Source organism: Rhizopus delemar, genomic scaffold (assembly GCF_000149305.1).
Source record: "Rhizopus delemar RA 99-880 supercont3.2 genomic scaffold, whole genome shotgun sequence".
NCBI lineage: Eukaryota > Fungi > Mucoromycota > Mucoromycetes > Mucorales > Rhizopodaceae > Rhizopus > Rhizopus delemar.
Window position 1 is genome coordinate 351,231 of NW_027137828.1, and position 20,118 is coordinate 371,348.

The 20,118-nt window shown below is 36.0% G+C and overlaps 9 protein-coding genes across 9 annotated transcripts; 6 read left to right on the forward strand and 3 right to left on the reverse strand.

Moving 5' to 3' along the window:
* Positions 1-2,085: 2,085 nt before the first annotated feature.
* Positions 2,086-2,734, forward strand: RO3G_02348 (uncharacterized protein; the record flags this gene model as incomplete). The annotated part of the gene is made up of 3 exons (XM_067656939.1): positions 2,086-2,095; positions 2,392-2,433; positions 2,613-2,734. The coding sequence occupies 3 exons, from the start codon at positions 2,086-2,088 to the stop codon at positions 2,732-2,734; spliced, it is 174 nt and encodes a 57-aa protein (XP_067513040.1).
* A 2,934-nt stretch (positions 2,735-5,668) lies between these two features.
* RO3G_02349 (uncharacterized protein) lies at positions 5,669-5,848 on the reverse strand (the record flags this gene model as incomplete). Its single annotated transcript, XM_067656940.1, has 1 exon — positions 5,669-5,848. One exon carries the CDS (start codon positions 5,846-5,848, stop codon positions 5,669-5,671), a length of 180 nt encoding a protein of 59 aa, XP_067513041.1.
* Positions 5,849-6,726: 878 nt separating this feature from the next.
* Positions 6,727-7,140, forward strand: RO3G_02350 (uncharacterized protein; the record flags this gene model as incomplete). The annotated part of the gene is made up of 4 exons (XM_067656941.1): positions 6,727-6,800; positions 6,862-6,909; positions 6,951-7,020; positions 7,111-7,140. The coding sequence occupies 4 exons, from the start codon at positions 6,727-6,729 to the stop codon at positions 7,138-7,140; spliced, it is 222 nt and encodes a 73-aa protein (XP_067513042.1).
* A 1,147-nt stretch (positions 7,141-8,287) lies between these two features.
* RO3G_02351 (uncharacterized protein) lies at positions 8,288-10,021 on the reverse strand (the record flags this gene model as incomplete). The annotated part of the gene is made up of 5 exons (XM_067656942.1): positions 8,288-8,389; positions 8,530-8,707; positions 8,772-9,742; positions 9,822-9,875; positions 9,941-10,021. The coding sequence occupies 5 exons, from the start codon at positions 10,019-10,021 to the stop codon at positions 8,288-8,290; spliced, it is 1,386 nt and encodes a 461-aa protein (XP_067513043.1).
* Positions 10,022-11,961: 1,940 nt separating this feature from the next.
* Positions 11,962-12,171, forward strand: RO3G_02352 (uncharacterized protein; the record flags this gene model as incomplete). The annotated part of the gene is made up of 2 exons (XM_067656943.1): positions 11,962-12,049; positions 12,080-12,171. 2 exons carry the CDS (start codon positions 11,962-11,964, stop codon positions 12,169-12,171), a joined length of 180 nt encoding a protein of 59 aa, XP_067513044.1.
* A 950-nt stretch (positions 12,172-13,121) lies between these two features.
* On the reverse strand, positions 13,122-13,496 carry RO3G_02353 (uncharacterized protein; the record flags this gene model as incomplete). Its single annotated transcript, XM_067656944.1, has 1 exon — positions 13,122-13,496. The coding sequence occupies one exon, from the start codon at positions 13,494-13,496 to the stop codon at positions 13,122-13,124; it is 375 nt and encodes a 124-aa protein (XP_067513045.1).
* Positions 13,497-15,567: 2,071 nt separating this feature from the next.
* On the forward strand, positions 15,568-16,647 carry RO3G_02354 (uncharacterized protein; the record flags this gene model as incomplete). The annotated part of the gene is made up of 1 exon (XM_067656945.1): positions 15,568-16,647. The coding sequence occupies one exon, from the start codon at positions 15,568-15,570 to the stop codon at positions 16,645-16,647; it is 1,080 nt and encodes a 359-aa protein (XP_067513046.1).
* A 431-nt stretch (positions 16,648-17,078) lies between these two features.
* Positions 17,079-18,164, forward strand: RO3G_02355 (uncharacterized protein; the record flags this gene model as incomplete). The annotated part of the gene is made up of 2 exons (XM_067656946.1): positions 17,079-18,072; positions 18,139-18,164. 2 exons carry the CDS (start codon positions 17,079-17,081, stop codon positions 18,162-18,164), a joined length of 1,020 nt encoding a protein of 339 aa, XP_067513047.1.
* Positions 18,165-18,389: 225 nt separating this feature from the next.
* On the forward strand, positions 18,390-19,250 carry RO3G_02356 (40S ribosomal protein S19-A; the record flags this gene model as incomplete). The annotated part of the gene is made up of 4 exons (XM_067656947.1): positions 18,390-18,426; positions 18,745-18,879; positions 18,933-19,116; positions 19,169-19,250. The coding sequence occupies 4 exons, from the start codon at positions 18,390-18,392 to the stop codon at positions 19,248-19,250; spliced, it is 438 nt and encodes a 145-aa protein (XP_067513048.1).
* Between the last annotated feature and the right edge of the window lie 868 nt (positions 19,251-20,118).

The following is a 20,118-nucleotide window of genomic DNA, read 5'->3' on the forward strand; positions in this document are numbered from 1 at the left end:
TATACAAAGGATCGCCACATTACTGATATTTCATAAAAAGCTGTAAAGCATATCTTTGTTTAATAAGCTTTTACATTAAAGGCCATACTATGCTCTTCAATAGGTTCAACTTTCCGATTTCCTTTTGTTTTGATATATAGTACAGCTATTCTGATTATGCCTGAGCTAATCAACCAAGCAGTGAAACAGTTCATAAATTGCTTTTGATTATTTAGTTGTTATTCAATATCCAGTTTTTAATGAGCAACAGGCATTTTAGGTTAAGTAAAGAAACATATCCCACTTATAATTTTCGACTCTTTTTTTTTATTGATAAGCACTCTCTTCTAGTTGAGAAGACCCTTATTCGTGTAACCTCATTGGTTATAAGATATGTAGGGTCCTAAGGGTTCGGTTTAGTTTGACAAGTGAACCCTTCCTTTTAAATGGAAGATGAAAACTCTATCCTCCTTTTGTTAGTCATTCAAACCAAAGCAAATATTTGATGCTTTTATTTATCTATTACTCTACACAAGTGTAATATTATTTTTCACCACAGTTTAACATTCAAAGATTTGCAAAGCCTAACTTTTGTTTTATTTTCTGATTGAAAGGCGCAAAAACCAATTCCGCATAAAGCCTACCTATTTTATTCATTTCCTTTGAGTGCAAGAGCCTCGTTCGAAAGCTTTTTTACGCAATATTTGAGAATGGGTTGGTAGCTTTGAAACTGTAGCTACAAAGTAGGATGCTGGAAATAGTTGATTACAATGTAGCTGCGTACTGATTTAATGTGGGCAGCATGAAATGTTAAATTTGCAAAGTAACAATATGTTGGCTCAATAAAGCTTGAAATATAAATGTATTTAGTATGTGAAGTGATCGAAAGTATCTCACATTTTAATCTAGACAAGACATATTGCATCAAAGTTATTTTACACTGAAAAGCTTCAATATCTTTTTGTAATCCATTTCTTGACCTATCTACTAATGAACCTGACAAACCTGTCCTTTTTTCTTTATTAGATAGCATGTCCATCATTCTAAACAGTAGAGTTTAGTATAAAGGGAATATATGCAAGTGTTAATCATGTACACAAAAGACCTAAAAGAGTAATCATAGACAGGTTTGACAAAGTATGCTTTTTTGACTATTATCCAAGGTTTAACTCAGTTTGTTTGATTGTTGATCCCTTATAACCGGTTAAATTACACGAAATAATTAAACAAAAAAAAAGTAAATCTGGACCAAGGCTTAAAAGTACAGAATAGTTATTAGGATAGTAAATCATAACAAAAGCACAAGTTGAACTTGTAAGTTTGCACACGGGGAAAAGTAAAATTTTCATTACGATTTATTCCTAGCTGTTTATCGCCTTAGTTTATGTAACCGTCTTTTTTTTTTTATTCTACTATTTTAACGAAAGTGTCATGTTGCTTTTTTTCATGTTCAGGTATTACTCTGGGTACCTCAAGCTAATCGTTGAGTAACACAGGATTCAGCTTGAAACTTGCGTAACCAGTGCGTCATTTCCTTGTGATTTCCCTGATTTTTGATTGCTTTTTGTGAACTTCAACTACAAAATGGCTAAGCCTCAGCTATGTGGAACATCAATTTCATAAAAAACATCAATAACTATTAGTGCTAGATGAATACTTGACTAGATTGCCGATGCATGATTGAAATGACATGATAAAGTTGATTAAAAAGCAAATCAGTTCCACTGAACGAACAACAGAAGGAAAGGGTGCTTTCAAAAACCTGCAATCTGTTGGTTTAAGAGATGACTAGAGAAGAGTCATTGTTGTGGAATGAGAGTGCTAATATCTCTCATTAATAAAACTAACAAATAAGTCAACCAATCAATGAGTTTTCTGAGTCTCTTTATTGAGTAAAGACGAGAGAGAGATCTCATTCATGCAAATTACATCTTTGAATATAATAATGTGGTTTAGGATCTGAGGTAGGACATTTCACCAATTGTATAATACATACATTATTAAGATTATATATGTGATTTTGGGTCCTATTGAAATCTCCAATTTTATTATTTTTTTGGGATTCATTGCTTCAACCTTATTCAGGCCTCATTAGTAATATTAGGGATGTCTTTTAGTAAATTGAGGATTCGAAAGTTGTTTTGCAATGATACCAAATTGATTTTCAGGACAAAGAAATTTATCAAGGGAAATTTATGCTCATAACAGAATAAAGTTGTCAATTGGACCTTAAATAAAAGATTATGTTTAAAAAAATAAAGTTGTCTTTTTCTCATCCATCAACACATTAAAAAAACATGTCTGCTTAAATCTCCAAAGACTGCACCCGACCTTTAATTATATCTGAAGATGAGGCAAAAGAAAATAAAGCATGGGGTTTTTATCTTCTTAGAACACATCACATTAATAAAGAGATTGCAGAACTTGTTGGATTAATCAAGTCTACTGTGCAAGGTGTAAAAGCCAAGATTGATAACTATGGCAGCCTTTTGCTTCACAAGCAAACGGATCGTCCATTGAAAATAAACGAAAGAACTGAAAGGCACTTGAAGAGGATGATCAGAGAGGATCTTTTTGCCTTCTATAAAAAACAAATATGGCATTAGTAAATCTAGATGTTTTTGTTAGTATAGAAACTCTTCAATCGCATTTCGATCAACTTGACTTCAAGTCATACAGAGCAGTTCACAGTCCTAGATTGACTGCAAGACACCGCAAAAATAGGCCTCGCTGGGTGAAGGAACACATCAATTGAATTGAAAACCAATGAAGAAACGTTGTTTGGTCTGATGGGCTGAACTTTTGTGTGAAAGACAATAAATGCGGTAAAAGAGTACTCAGGAAGGAAGGAGAGCGGTATGATGAAAGAAGTATAGTATCTACAGTCAAATGGGGTGGTGGTGATGCTATGGTTTGGGGATGTTTTTGGGGGAGGAAATTTCGGACCTTTGGAAATGATTGACACTGGTTCTGTAGACCAAGCAACATACATCAATATTTTGACCAACAAGTTTCATCCTTAGTTGACAAATGTCACAATGCATCAGGAGGGATTTTATCTTTCAATAGAATGGAGCTTCCTGTCATACAGGTGACTATGCTCGATGGTGGAAGGAAACCTTCCAAATTAGGGGTTTTGAGTACTGGCCTACTCAAAGCCCTGATTTGCAAAGAATATTGAACTATAACAACCATTACAAACTTTTTGCGGACAACACAGTGGCAGCTAATGTTAATATTCCTTTCATGACAATGACCAACAAGGCTGTAGAGGACATTATATCAGATATAACGAGTTTATTCATCGACTCGATTATAGACTTTGAAAATATCAAAATTTGTGTGACAAGTGGTGATATTCTCTTACATAACCACTTTACTATTGATGATTATGCTTACGGGGAAAATGGCAATGACCTACATCGTGTACCTACAGCAGTTGTTAGAGAGCGTTCGTATTTGAGTTCAACGACATACTACGAGCTCTCGATTTATTGGGGTTTCATAGAATTACTAGTCACAGATGGATTTTACGTTGAAGACCATTCGCCTAACTTATTCTTGGGGTCATCACTCAGATTCTGGAAACATGGCGAACTTACCTCAAACGAAATTTATATTATGAGCGATTCAAGCAAAGAAACTTACACGAGCCCCCGTCTTCTAAATCAATACAATTGACGAGACTCAATTCGATTATGGGTTTTTACAGCTTAAAATCATTTGTTAAGGGATACACGCCTATCTCGCCTTTGCATTTACTGGATCATCCTAGTCAGAAGAAAAAACAATTGAATACAGCCCACTTTGCGTCGAAGATTCTATGCTTCATCATTTCTCCTCAAATTACTATGAAGAGTGACATGGTTGACTTGTTCTTGTTCTTTGCCAGGAGTAAAATGTTTTTTGGGAAATGCAAAAAAAAAAAAAAAAAAAAAAAAAAAAAAAAAAAAAATCAAAGAATCGCTATAAACTTTGTCGAATTCCAACAAATACTAAGAGAGGATAGTAAGGCGCCCGTATATCTGTCATTTCTTGTGGATGTTGCAGCAACTGTCGAACAAATATTTAAAAAGTATGAAGCATGCTACATTTTCAATGCGCTCGATGATGTCAAAAGTATTTCTCTGAAAATTGCAAAAGATGGCCTTAAAAAAACGATCGTAGTAGAAACAGAGAAGATCATCAAATCTTGTATTTAAATTATTAAACAAAGTATTGGTACACCTGTAATAATTTGAGAACAATGTTTAATATCTGATACTCAAATAAAAAGACATTGCAAGTAGAACAAAGAATTCTACTACCAAGGATATAGAAACACGTATCTTAAGCGGCATTTGTTGAAGCTGAACTTGTATAACGAGTAAAAGAAGGCAGGCATGGAGGGAAAAACATCTCGAATCATCTATAATAGCTTCACGATACAGACAGCGTGGACGTGAGTTGATTGAAGAGATGACTAGAGAAGAGTTACTGCTGTGGAATGAGAGCGCTAATATCTCTCGACTAATAAGCAGAGGTAGAAATGGGAGGATTGTGAACGCTGGCATCTAGTGATGTTTTTTACAGATAAGCATTTCCTTTGAAACATGGCTAATTTCATTCTTTCGTTTTTATTTGCAAAACATATGAATGGTCAATAATACACCTTTTGCCAATTTTTTTTTTTTTTGTGTATGAGGATTTTATTCGGATGCCACATTTTTAGCTGGACATCATAAGAAACATTTTTTTTAATAATAGGGCTTAAACCCACGAACAAACGAGCAGAAAACGACCATGGAAATTGGAACTTGTGCTGCCAGACGTAAAACTAATTCAGCAGAAAGGAATTGACCACTTCGCTAGGGAACTTTGCCCCCTTTTTGCCAAAATGATGTTGAAAAAAAAAAGTTAAATTATTGCGCTTTTAAAGAAAATGTGTCGTATATCTTTAAAATAGAGCGTTGTAATTTTTTAAAAAAAAAAGTGTCTCACAACTCAAAAAGGGTGTCATAATCTTTTTAAAAAAAGATGTCGTATATACAATTGTAGAAATATTTACAACACACAACAAACATCAATTTCAGTTCCAATTGTGGTGAACTATTGTACGAGATGTCATTTAAATATATATAATCTAAGGATTGAGTGTAAGGCTAGTAGGACAAGCTTTATATTGAGAACTGCATCTTTAATGTTTATTTTCGATAATAATTCAAATAATTATAGGAGGAGTACAACACGTCTTACATTGAGGAAGTACAGTGGTTAAATAAATAGAAACGTTTTGGAAAAAATGGCATAGAGACTGGTATAATAACGACAAGTCTTTAAAAAGAAAGATGGTTAAGGAGAGATAAGAGAATGTTCAAAAGCGCAATGTACAAGGTCGTTTTCTGTCTTTTTTTGTCTGATATTAATTCCCGAAGCTGAACCAATCCAGACCCATACCGCTTCATGTGAAAGAATTCTTTCGACTCTCCTTTCTTTTGTTATCTGATTTTTTCAAACACGTATGCCACCTGTATCAATTGTTTGAGTGACAATTGGGTTGTAAGCCGTTCCAAACTCTCCACTGATTGCGAAATTTGTATATGAGTAAGCTCAAGCATGGTATAAATCCTGCCTGCACTCAGTATGGTTATGTATATGGTGATGTTATGGCCTGTTTTCAATAAGGTTGGATAACGGGGGTTGCTATTAATCAGCTTAAGCTACCTTTTACTTGGAAAGAGATGGAAGACTTGTTTTTGGTGGTATTTAATGTTTCCTTAGAAAAATGCCAAAGGCGGCACAAGTCCCAGGCGAGCATGAACTTGTTGACGGTGGGCTCTTCAATCTTTGCTTCTCCATACCTCAAGTTCTTACCCCAATTTGACTGCATAATGACAGAAATAACGCTATCAGGCCTTTCCGAGCCTTGTTCGGTGGTATCATTTAAGTTTGTCCTGTTACAAGGAATCAATAGTGAGAAGTGGTTTAATAGCAACAATCGCCTACTTACCATCATAATTGAACACCATTTTCGGGATTACTGAAGAGAGAGAGTCAAGAAGGGGATCCACATACGTATTCCACAACTCGTTCTCACTTTTACATCCTTCCAATGGTTGCACAAGGGGCAATCTTTCCATCATATAAATAAAAAAGGTTGGTCAAATTATTTGGCTTACGAAGTAGTTTTCAGCTTACAATCGTCTGATAGCATTAACAGCACCGGTTTTAATAGGATACATTTCGATGACAAGAGAGCATAGTTTATGGGTAGCTACTTTTAATGTAGTACGTTTTTGCACGTAATCCTGTTTAACATTGTGGCTTAAAATATCTTTAAAAGCCCATTTAAGTTATTACAAGGGTTATTGCTTACGATGACTATTTTTTAGATGCAAGCAGATTCTTTATCGTGAAAGGTTGGACAGCCATCAACCCACAAGTTAAGTTGTTGTAGGTCTGTGTATACAAAATATGAAGGAGAAAGCTGTAAAACAAAAAGACAGCTTACATAACATTTTATCAGCAAATAATAGGCTGCCTGCATCAAGAGCCTGTAGCTTGCTAGTCGTGTTTGCTAGGAGAAATAACAATTTGATATTGTTGAGCGCAATTCTTATTTTATGAACGGACGCATTATCCAAAAGAAGAGCAATTTTTCAATTCTGTCTTCCAAAAGCAACATTTAACTTTTTCACGTATGCTGTCATCCAAGCATCAGTAGAATAGTGGTATTCAACTTCATGCTTTTTTTTCCCAGTTGCAGTCATGGATAACAAATTAGCTCTTGCTTTAAAACATTTGGGGCTCTTGTGTTGTGCGATAACAACTGGGAGCTCTTTGTAAGTCCCATCCGAGTCACAGAGCAATCCAACTGTTGGACGAGTTTTACTTTTTTTTTAGGCCATCAAGCGACTCGGAGGAACATATGGTTATTCTTGGTGGTTGCTGGTAATATAAGCCTGTTTCATCAAAGTTCATGATATCTACAGGATCATATGGCCCAAGAAGTTCTTCTATCTTCCTCAATTCGTTCTGAATGTTTTCAGAAGTCAAGTTGAGGTTAGCGTGTTGTTATTAGACTTTTACCATTTTTGACAACATTATTATTACTATATAACGTTTCAGCATTTTTGAGAATGTTTGATATAGTCTGTTGGGCAAGTGGTTGATATAAATTGAATTCCTTCATAGCCCATTCACCTAGTTCTATTTGATTAAGCTGGCCAGTAGCATTTTGATCCAAAAGCTCAACTTTTTGAGAAAGAAAGGCGTGCTGGTTTATTATTAGATAGAACGTAAAGAAAGAAAATAAATTTTGTTGTCGTATATTTATTCTCATCAAAATTATTTTGAGTCTGCGACTCATATATCATCCTTCCAGCAACTTTGATCAAGTCTTAAAAGCAAGCTTTGATTTATTAATGTCCTTACACAATTACCAAATCTATTCAAACCGACAGTGACCTATGTGGAAACAAGTTGTACAAACCTGTCTATAATGTAGCTACAATACATATTAAGTGATTTCGATTTTTAACAGCTACGAAATTCGATTTAAGGGTATGTTCTATTTAAGGGTGGCCAAAATTTTTGAAATATCCACCCTTAAATAGAGCGACTATTGCAGCATGGAAAAATTCTGGGCCTATTCTGTCTCTCATACCTGTCGTCATGTTTGGTGTCGCCTTTTACACCGCAAGATCCCTCATCGCTCCCTGTTGAATCGATGGAGACCATCCTACTTTTGATACATGTCCTATTTGTGCTGCTTGTTTGGATACTTTGAAGCATTTTCTCTATGGCTATCCACACAAATGGCTCGTCTGGCCAACTGTTTAGGATGAGTATTTTCGTCTTTTGCTCCTGACCACAAATCAACTACAAAAAGCCCATCTAGAATTTCCTCCATCAATTTTCCTCTGCCTGTATTCCTCAGCTATCGTGGTTGGATATATGTTACTGGCTATATGGCGTACAAACTGGCAGTTGATTTTCAACTGACAACCTTTTGCTTCACTTGTTGTCATTCAAAGTCCTCGCAAGCTCATCCGGCAGTCTTATCGAGAAGACCTCCTTCTTCAAGTTTGCATTCACAGTGCCTTACCCCTTTTCACATTAAAATAGTCTAAATTACTAATGACAACTTTTCTTAATCAAAACAAAAAAAAAACATATACTCTTAATTTAAAAACCCAAGAACAATTACAATGACTAGATTCTATCGTTCACGTCAATAAACTTGAGCTTTGCCTCCATTAAAATTTTTTTTAATCTTTTTTTATTTTTATACATATTAAGCTTATAAATTCACACAAATAACATGGCTTCATGAGAATTTGAATTTTGCATATTCCTTTACCTTGCAAGCCATGTATTTATACAAAGTAACACGAAATTCTTTAGGTGCTTCACTTTGTTCGTTGTCCAACTAAATGCATTTACAAGTTAGAACATAAACAACTGTGAAATGTATATAAAAAAACTTACAGTGCTCTTCTTTTGATATATTTGCGGCATTATTTTCATGTTATTTTCATAAATTTGTTTTATGGTATACAAACAGTATACCCCACAGTCATAATGATTGTCTTGAATAGGGGATTCAACTTGGACAAACTGTGGGGCAATGAAACTGCTTTCTTCAATCTTGTTCTTCTTCTTTGCTTCAGACTTCAAGTACTTTGTGACCAAGTCACGAACATGATGCTGGGTGCCTCCAAGAGAGTCGATGACCATGATGTATGGCCTAAATGAATGTTGAATGAGTAAAAAAAAATAAGCCAGTAGATCAAACGATCAATGCTACTTACTTTTGTTTGTCAATCTTGCCATTATCAAAGCGACTACCTGTGACAGTAGGTGAGCCAATACAAGCACCAGGGTTGGCCACTAGGACCAAAAACCAGTGCTTGTGCTCTGCCACAGGAATAATCAGCAAATCTTTTTCAAAAAGATTTACGCCTCGTGTCCATCTTGACAAACTTGAGAGCTCTTCAGGTGCTTTGCATTCTTTCAACTTGGTAAAGAAAAAAGAGGTGTACACATATATTCCATTGTTGGGATATTCATCTTGCCAGATCTTTGAACATATATTAATTATTGTGTCATTCAAGAATCGACCTTTTTTTAACCGTTCAATATCTTCCCAATACACTGAGTGTTGCTTTGAGGCATTGAACGGGTACATCAATATATGCTTATCCTCTCCAAAAAGCTTTGTATCTTTCTTATTTAATAAATAATCCTCAGCTTCTTCTTTGGTTTCTGTCCCTTTGGATGATATTTGATTTGCTTTCTTTTTTTCAAAAGAAATCTTTTCGTTAAACAGTTCATCAGCTTTTCTTTTGCGGCCGCACTTTTCTTTGTTTAATGCCATTTGATTTGATCTATTCTCCTCAAAAGAAACCTCTTCGTCCAAAAGATTATCAGATATTTTAGCTGCTTTTCTTTGGCGGTGGCATTTTTCTTTGTAAGAAATCTCCTCTTCCAAAAGATTGTCAGATAATTCATCTGATTTTCTTTTACGACCACACTTTTCTTCATCTGATGAATCATCCGATATTTCATATATCTCTTGATCTTTGCTGCATGTTCTTTCAACTGAAAGAGGTCCTTTATCATTCAACTTTTCGATCATGATAACAGCATTATCTTGCTGTTCCTGCTTGCGTCTTCTACGCTTAATATGGTGCTTAGGGAGACTTGCTGTTGACTCTCCTACATCTTCATCTTCACCACTGTCTGTGGTTAAATCAATCATAATGGATTGAATAGATGAAGCCTTTTTTTTTTTAAAAAAAAAAGCAAAGTGTATGTGAGTTATTTTTTCATTAAATGTTACATTGCAAAATGTCTTTTACCTTGGGCTCGTCAAGAGCACCACTTGCATCATTATTTTTATTGCTGTCGTCAAGCTGTAGAATGAAAGAGAAAAGAGATCAGAACAATATAATAAACAAAGCTATTGATTTCTTCTTACATCGTCAAAGCTACGCTTTCTAGACAGTGTGGGTTCAAGTGAAATAGGCGTGTTGGATAAGTTTGCTGAATTTTGACGCATTTCTTAAATTTTCTTCTGTTATAAGTTTTTTAATTCTTGAGTGTGGTGAATACTATAAAACAAGGTGTTATTGTTGTCTTGATTACGTGTTTTTTTCTTTTTAAAAAAATGCTTACTAGAGCTGAGGAAATTTCAATAAGTGAGGACTTTTTAGTAAACTACAAGAACAAATGAATAAAAAAAAAGGGGGGGGGGGGAATTGTCTCTCTTTTATATTAGTTACTACCTTTCTCATGTTCCAGACTTTTGCTTCTCAATTGTGAAACTGTTGACAAAGCTCTTCGGCTTAAACAAAAAAGGAAGAGGAAAAAAATTAGAAAGGGACAACAATAAAGCGTAAGAGGCAAATGCAATCACACTGATCATGCGACATGAAGCCTAAGTTTGGTTTTGACAGAATAAAGAACACGAATACAGTGTCCTTGGTACCAATTTACAAGAAAAATCAAAAGCAAACTGTATCTTCTAACCAACAAAATTGCCACTGGCTTCACTTTGACTTTAGATATAACCATAGACTCTCAAAGTCGCGTTTTATTCTCAGATATCAATGACATACACAAAAGAAGAAAAAAAAACCTGTTCGTAGTACAGTGATTCCATCCTAGTTTGGATATTCCCGAAAAATATTGACAAAAGTCTAAAAACTAAATTGCTAGAATAGACCTTCACATGCTTTAATTAACAGCACAAGCAGCCCTTTGATGAAACTTTAAAAGCTTATCTTGTGGATCCTATCGACAAGCTATTAAAGAAGTGTAAGGGGGCCTTGGTACTAAAGAATTAAAGAATTTATGAAAGAAGAACGCGCTTTATTCTAAAGAAACTTAACAGTTTGATCTGAAGCTAGAAACAGTAAAGGAACCATTTGCTACGCGTTCAGCATGAGTGAAGAAGCGGTCTGCAACGAATCTAGATTTTCTAGAAGTCGTGTGTTTATTGATGGATCAGGTATCAGCATCAATATGACGCCAAACAGAGGATTGGAACCTGGAAGGGAAAGATCTATTGGCTGAGACGTCTTTGATAAGAGCATCTTCACGTTCAATTTTGGGCTGATTGTTTGCATTGATGTACTAAACGTAAATATTAGGTTAACTAAAGTACCTTCTGAAAAAGAAAAAGAAAAAGCGATAACCCCTACTAGTACTTGAAAGAAAGAGCTCAAATATGCTACTATTGGGCATTATCTAGAGCTTAGCAAGGACACTTTGGATATAATAGGCAAATACAATACAATACAATGAAAGAATGCAACTTTTGTTGGGTAGTACACCTATTCATGCGTCACATAAAACAGAAGGTGGGACAAAAAGTAAAAATAGAGGATACACAATGCTTATCTATCCCTTAATATTCTTCAGGGTTGGACCCTATTGAACCAACTTGAATGTAGTCAAAAGAGCAGTTAAGTGACACAAATTAAAAGATACAGAAACACTTGCCGCAAGCGTTTCAGATGCGATTTACAAAGCTCCTGTTTCCTATCTTGAAAATACTATCCAACATTGCATCATTTTGATAACTGTTTGAATAAAGTTCCTATTTTGCGTACTATTTTTTTTTTTTTTTTCGGATTGTCTAAAAATGTCAAAATTGACTTTAAAAGCTCTCTGATCATATCTTTTGGAATTTGTTCATTTTAATTGGACAAGTGCGCCAGTTTATTTTCTAAGATGTTCAAATTGAGAATAGAATGACGATCTACAACACATCCGTTTAACAGCCGTACAACGCCATCAGCAGCCTTACTTTGAACAAGTGCAAGAGCTCATTTCTCTTTTGTCAAAGCATAAGAGAAGATGTACTTGGGAAACAAAGAAGGAGGAGGTCAACTCGATCAACCAGAAGAAAACAGGAGCACTGGGAAATTCTCTCACAGCTTCACTCAAAGATAGGCCTAAACAAATTTTAGGAAAGACAGTAAATCCAAATTAAAAATGGACTCAATCAGAGGCAGTAAACAAGGTTATCTCCTCAAACTCAAAAAATACAGAGTGGATGCACATCAGACGACTGAAGTCTATTGTAAAGAACAAGCCAAATGATGAATAACAGGTAAAGCCACAACAGACATCCATCAAGACTTTAAATATATCACTGACAATAGAGGATACGGAAAGATGTATTCGGTGTCCTTAAAAAATTAGACGACTAGTAACTTATCAGTTCAATACAAGGAATGGTCTAGACAAGGATGGAAAATAGCCTTTAGACTTTACAGATCTCAAGTATTTAAAAGAGGAAGAAGGAAATGACTGATGTTTTTCAGCAGAAATTGTTGAAAAGATTCAGAGGTTCTCTTTGAAGAATCGGTCATTAAAGGAACAACGCGATACAGATTCGATGTATTCAGAAGAAGTGACTTTTTAAGGGATAGAGAAAACTGTAGACAAAGACATTTTACCCAAAACAACATCAACGATTGAGGAAGTTTCTTTTTTTTTGGTAAAGTTAGAAACGAGGTCTTTCTTACTCCAATGCTAATCTCATCGAAAGATCAAATATTGTTGTTACAGTAGTCACTCTATTTAACGGTGCCTGATTTAAGGGTATTTTCTATTTATGGGTGTATTTCTAAAGAACGGCGTAGGTCCCCAGCATAAGTACGTTTAAACATTTACTTTATTTACAAATAAAATTAAAACCCCAAATAGGCGCATGATGACTTAGTTTTCATCGTTTTCTCCCGGAACAGATCAAAATAGAATGAGTGGAAGCTAAAAGTCCCTTATGGGATCAAGGGTAAAAATGCTTCAGAGAAAGAAATGATGACACGTGTAAGAAACACTAGCGGGAGACATTGGGAAGCCATTCGAGGAATCTTTGCCCAATATAGAGTGACGGTGAAGGCGGAATCCCTTCATGGTATAAGTAGTCGAGCTCATGGAGGATGGTACAGATAGTAGGCCATCTGAGGGACCAAGGAAGGACTGCTTGAAAGGAATGTGGTGTTCGATGAGGTAATTTGTTCAGAAGGAAGGACAAAGGATCTACTATCGTTTCAGGCAATTGTAGTCGGCGGTGCATATTGAGGCAATGGATAGAATGGGACTTTGTAAGTGTCTGTGAAGGATGGACGGTGCATGGTCTAGGTGTGCTACCAGGAAAGCCATCCGAGACGCCAACGTCCACAGCGATTTCGTTCTATTCTGGTCATTGGTAACCATAAGATAGGATCCAAGGAAATAATTGGACGACATAGTGAAAGAAGTGTAGAGTTACGGGAGGAGCGATTTTGACAGAGATTGTCTTGTTGGAACTGTAACTGCATCTGTTTTAGAGTTCGCTTGTCTAGGGATTCAAGGTGAGATAGGCATTTTTTCCATAAAGGTGACTTTGAGAGTGCATACCATTGTGAATAACTATTAGAATGACGGATATAGCATAATAAGCGAGAGAGCAGAGTATCATCTGGATGCGTAAAGGAGCGAAGAAGGAATTGAGATTGGAGGATGTAAGAACGTTCTTGCATGGAAGGTAGTTTTGTAAGATGGAGCATCACTTTGGTTGAGGACTGAGAAAAACCACCAAAGATACGGCGTATACAAGTATTCTGTGCATCTTTAAATTTGTTTGTAAGGAACAACGTAATTTTGGTAATTGCAAGGCCATATTCTAGTTGGGCTCGGGCTATTTGCGTGTAAAAACGAACAGCAAGGAGGGGACTAAAACCTTTGGGATGAAGATCTATAGCCGAAAGCTGATTCATAGTTGTAAATACCTTATTTGTTTTAAAATTGAGCAGTTGAAACGTATCTAGATATCCGCCAGGTCTAAAAGGAATTCTGGGGTAAGAGAAAGAGGAATGGGTTGGAAGCTCATCCCCGTAAAGTATATATGTTAAAAGTTGGTCTGTAGGATCGAGTACTATGCACTTACTGGGGTTCCATCGGTAGCCAAGGCTATGGATATGATCTTCGCACAGCCTTTATAGGTTCACCATTTGATATTGATCAGCGATGAGGACTACATCATCAGCCTATAAAATATAGGTCATACAAGGGGCAAGGTGACTTGGGGATAGATCTTCTTCTAAAGGTTGTGGACGCAGTAGTTTGGGAAGATCATTGATATAGATAGAATACAGAAATGGTAAAAGAATGGGCCCTTGAAGAACGCTAGTAACTGGTGAAAATCTTGTCAAAGTAGCGTTATTTAGTAAGACTTCTTTTTGAACCCCATCGAACAAGTTTCGTAGTAAGCATATGAGTGGCGCGGATGATTTGTTTTCTAGGTCCTTCCATATGTAGCGGCAATCAACTGTATCGTATGCGGATTTCATATCCAAGAAGGCAAGGACTGGGGTAATATGGTGATGGCGGTGAGGGATTGTGCATATCTTGGCTAGGCATAGGGTTTGATCTAGTGAGCCTCTGACCTCACGAAAGCCACCCTGAGCTAGATCCAAGGTAGGACTACTGCCAACAAGAAAGTGCTGTAAACAATATTCGAGCAACTTACGGAAGATCGAGATAAGGCTGATTGGTCTATGGTTGCCAGGCTCGCTTGGATCTCCTTTTTTATACATTGGGACTACTTAGGCTATTTTCTAATCGGCCGGTGTATATGACTGTGTCCAACATAATCAAAACAGGAAAAGCAGTATAGGTGTGAGTTGATTCCGTATTGGGATTAACATTTCTTGCCGCACATGATCAATACCAATCGCTTTTTTAGGTGGTAGCCTCTTGAGAAATATATGGATATCTTCCAACATAATGGGGCAGGTCTCTATTTAAAAGGGAGTTGTAGGATTCCCCAAAGAAGGAAGTGTTCGGTAGGTTTCTTGAAGTAGATGACCAGAATAGATAGACTGGTGATGGGAAACCATTACATTAGTGGCGTGTTGAGGACCTTCTATAGTAGAAAAAGAAGGTTTTAAAACTCTATTTCTACGGATTTTACAAAACTTTGCAATGGCTTTTGTTTACTTGCCTTGCTGTATCCGATCACAGAATTGGCGCCACGTTTCTTTTGGACGTTGCAAGATCATCCATCGAAGTCATGCTTTAGTTTCTTGTTGAAGAAGCCAATATTTGAAGCAGTTCAGTCCTTGGGATTTTCTCGATTTTTGGAAGTAGGATCCTTTGAGATCACCATTTCATACACGTGCATCACTCTTAACCCTTATACTCTTTGATAAGCTTTAATAAATGTTTTTTCATCCAATCGCTTAAATTGCGGCGTTTTAATACTTGGTGATATTCAAGTGAAACTTCGAAATTTAAGCCAATGTTACCGACATTCAACATTTTCAGAAAGTAAAGTCGTATTTTTGCAAACTTTATAATATAATATATACGAAAAAGCGACAAGTAAACACGGAACTTATTCCTGAAAATAGTGTAGTATTCTTAAATTACTTGCAGTGATGACGAAGATTACCAAATAAAATCCTCATACAAAAAAAAAAATGACGATGATTTCCTTTTAAATACAATCACACCAAATAAATTTTCGGACAAAGAAATTTATTGAAATAATTTTAACCTCATAACAAAATAAACTTGTCTTTTTCTCATCCATCAATACATTAAAAAAAAATGTCTGCTCAAATCTCTAAAGACTGCACCCGACCTTTAATTATATCTGAAGATGAAACAAAAGAAAGTAAAGCATGGGGGGTTTTTTATCTTCTTAGAACACATCATACGATTAGAGAGATTGCAGACCTTGTTGGATTGAACAGGTCTACTGTGCAAGACATAAAAACCAAGATTGATGACTATGGCAGCCCTTTACCTCACAAGCAAACAGGTCGTCCATTGAAAATAAATGAAAGAACTGAAAGGCACTTGAACAGGATTATTAGAGAGGATCCTTTTACCTCTTATAAAGAAATAAATGTGGAATTAGCAAAGCTAGATGTTTTTGTCTCTATAGAAACTCTTCGATCGTATGTCGATCGACTTGACTTCAAATCGTACAGAGCAGCCCACAAGCCTAGATTGACTGCAAGACACCGCAAAAGTAGGCTTCGCTGGGCGAAGGAACATCTCAATTGGACGGAAGACCAATGGAGAAGCGTTGTTTGGTCTGATGAGTCGCGCTTTTGTGTAGAAGGCAGTAAACGCGGAAAAAGAGTGCTCAGGAAGGAAGGAGAGCGTTATGACGAAAGAAATATAATACCCACAGTCAAGTGGGGTGGAGGTGGTGCTATGGTTTGGGGATGTTTTTGGGGAGGAGGTTTTGGACCTTTAGAAATTATTGATACCAGTTCCGTAGACCAAGAAAAATATATCAATATTTTGGCCAATAGGTTCCATCCTTGGTTTACAAATGTCACGGCACATCAGGAGAGGGATTTTATCTTCCAAGAGGATGGTGCTTCCTGTCATACTGGTGGTTATGCTCGATGGTGGAAGGAGACCCACCAAATCAGGGGTTTTGAGTACTGGCCTGCTCAAAGCCCTGATTTGAACCCCATTGAGCATGTTTGGAATGCTCTTGAAAGGCGAATTGAAAGAAAAAGATCATCGGTCAAAAACTTGGAGCAATTGAAGGTGGCTCTACGAGAAGAGTGGGAAAGAATGGACGATGAGTTTGCGGACCGATTAGTTCGAAGTATGAAGAGACGGTGTGAAGCAGTTATCAAAGCTAAAGGCGGCGCAACAGAATATTGAGAATTATTTTATGAATATATTCTTAAAATAAACATGTGAATCTTTCTTTTCTCAAAACTTGAAATCCCAAGCTTAAGTATACACTTATTAATTAGTCTTGAACTTACATGCCATATTTTTTAAATTTTTTGTTTCAATATTTTGTCCGGAAATTTATTTGGTGTGACTGTATATATCCATTCTCGTCATCATGTCTTACTCTCTCATAGTACGTTTCAAAAATAGTAATAAATCCAACCAACTCATGATGTTGTTTCACGACCTGCTTAACAATCCCCAATTAATCATGTCATAATACTTTATTAATTTACCATGGATTTGGGTGTTTTACAACTTTTTTTCTATTTATACTTCATCCGAAAGAGCGCTTCTTTTATTGTTTATATAAGCTATTAAAATTTCCTGTTTCTTTTTGTACTTAGAGCAAAAACATGTCATCCTCGCTTCCTCAATTTATGAATGGCGTTCAACTCATCAAATATGGACCTGCCCACGAAGCCCTTCAATACAAAACAGATCTTGCCTTACCAAAGATTGAAAACCCTTACCAGATCCTTATAAAATTGAAAGCGGCCGGTGTCAATCCCATTGACGCCAAGTTAGCAGCCGGTAATGTAAAACTAATCATCAATGCTGATTTGTCTTCTCCGGTCATTATTGGTTCCGATTTTTCTGGTGTGGTTGTTGAAAAGGGTGAAAATGTTACAGAATTTGACGTGGGTGATGAAGTCTTTGGTTCTTTGCCTATTTCCTCTGTCTCTGGAGGTGTTTATGCTCAATATACTGTGGCCGATATAAATCATTGTAGTATTGCCAAAAAGCCTAGTCACCTTTCCTTTGTGCAAGCTGCAGCTGTCGGCATCCCTTTACTCACGGCTTATCAAGGGATAATCAAGCATGGAAATATCACAGACAAAAACAAATCGCAAAAGAGAAATATTCTAATCATAGGTGCCTCTGGTGGTGTAGGAAGTTACTCTGTTCAACTTGCAAAGGTTATCAATCCTCAAAATTATGTTGTTGGTATTTGTAGTGCAAAGAATGCAGAATTTGTAAAAGCTATTGGTGCAGACTCTGTGATTCCTTACAACAACAAAGAAGAATACCAGGCTTTCCTCCAAAGCGAAAAAAATAAATTTGATCTTGTCTTTGACTGTGTTGGAGGTGATGAATATTACAGAAACTTGAATCCTCTCTTAAAGAAACAAGGTGTATACTCAACCGCTGTTGGACCTGTTGAACATGTTGGCTCTGAACCTATTCCTCTCTGGAAAGGAATTGGTATAATTTCAAAGATATTGTACCGAAAATTCTTTACTTCTCGCCCCTACATGATGGTGTTCACACTTCCTGAGTCAGAATTCAGGACCAAAATTGCTACACTCTTTGATAACAAGGATTTCAAAGGCACTTACATTGATGATAGTAATATTTTTCCCTTAAAGGATGTCCATAAAGCACATGAAAAAATACTTTCGCATCGTATTGTAGGCAAAGTTGTTCTTTTAATTGATTAAAATATATTTTATTTAAGTAATTATTTTTTGTGAAGGGTAAGCCTATTATTTTTTTTTGCATAAATGAATCTATTGTTAAACAAATGGACCGTGACTTTCAACAATAATCGGAGTTCAATATATATTTTTTTAGAAAATTTTTTTTTCCTTGAAAGTAGGAAATTCAAAAGTTTTGTGGAAAAAGCCCTCTCTCTCTTTTTTAGCAAGTTCGAATTTACATACACTATGGCTGGTATTACTGTTAAGGACGTCAACGCCCACGGTACGATATTTTTTTTACTATAAACAAACAAGAAAGTGCACAAGAAAAAATGCCACCCTCAATTTGTTCTTTTCGAACCGTCAATTAATACCTTTAACCCTTCCTTCCAATGACATGTACTTGCAACACATAAAAAGTACTTGTAATTACTTATCCAACCTACTTATTTAAAAACGAAACAACAAAAAGAAGCAAGGAAAGGATAGATAACTTCCAGATAGAAGGGGTTAGGTTATCGAAAGACAATTGGGTGGCTTAGTCTAGCCTTTCATTTAGCATTTTGTTGCATGCAACTAATCCACATGTGTATACGTATAGCCTTTATCAAGGCCTATGCTGCTTACCTCAAGCGTACCGGTAAGCTCGAAGTCCCCAAGTGGGTCGACCTTGTCAAGACTGGTACTTTCAAGGAATTAGCTCCTTATGACCCTGACTGGTACTATGTTCGTGCTGGTATGTGGTATTTGTATGGCTTTCCAAATACAAGCGACTAACTCATTTCTTAGCTTCCGTCGCCCGTCACATCTACATCCGTAAGAACGTTGGTGTTGGTGCCTTGAACAAGGTTCACGGTGGTACTGTCAACCGTGGCTCTCGTCCCTCTCACCACGTTGATGCCTCTGGCTCCGTTAACCGTAAGGTTCTTCAATCTTTGGAAAAGATTGGTGTCTTGGAAAAGGACAAGAAGGGGTAAGCAGCAAATGATTACCAAAGAGAATAATGAATTAAACTTGGTTTATAGTGGTCGTAAGATTACTCAAGATGGTCAACGTGATTTGGATCGTATTGCTATGACCCTCGCTGAAGAATCTGACGAAGAATAAATGATTCGCTTTTAGTATAAAAATGCATATTATTGTGTATGAGCGGAAAAAATAAATGTTTTATTCATTACACATTTGAGAAAAAAATAATAAAAAGCAATTTTTGAATGAATTTTTACTGTAATTGTCAGTTAACAATCCTATGTATGATGTATACACTTATTTGAAACGATAAATAAACCTTAGGAAACCATGATGGGAGAGGCAAAACTCTTGATTTCTTCTGGCTTTTCCAGTCAAATCTATTGTGCTCCTTATTCACTATTTTCTGAAACAGTTGCTTACATACAAATATTTTGGTTGTTGTTCCGAGTATTAAATGATTCTTGTATAAATTTTTTCAAGTTGCTCCTTGGTAGAAATGCAATAGCTATTCCTAAATTCTGAGCTACGCAGTAACCTCAATGACCACTTTCTTCTATAATTTGCTTCACTCCTCTATGATAGAAATTTGTAAAGTATTTCCTAGATTTAGTAAAGACTGGTTAGGTCATTGTATGTTAATATAATTTATGCAGTTAGCAAACTCATTCAGCCGCTTTATAAGCCCCTGATTGGGAAGAATATGGCTCTTATTGAACGATACCAAGACTCTGCATTCAAACTCTAATTTATATACGCAACTCTTGTTTTCATAAGCTATTTTCAGGAACAAATGTCGCACTAACTTGTCTTTTTACATATAAATTGTATTATAAAAACTGTAAAAATGCGATATTCTGAAGATATCTATATAAATTAACAAGGTTAATTTGAACGCATTGTCTGTTAACATATTATGCTGTATATTGTACCTATTGTTAGTATATACATTTTTCATCATGTATGATTGTATAAGGCTATACGTATATATACATGTATGTATATA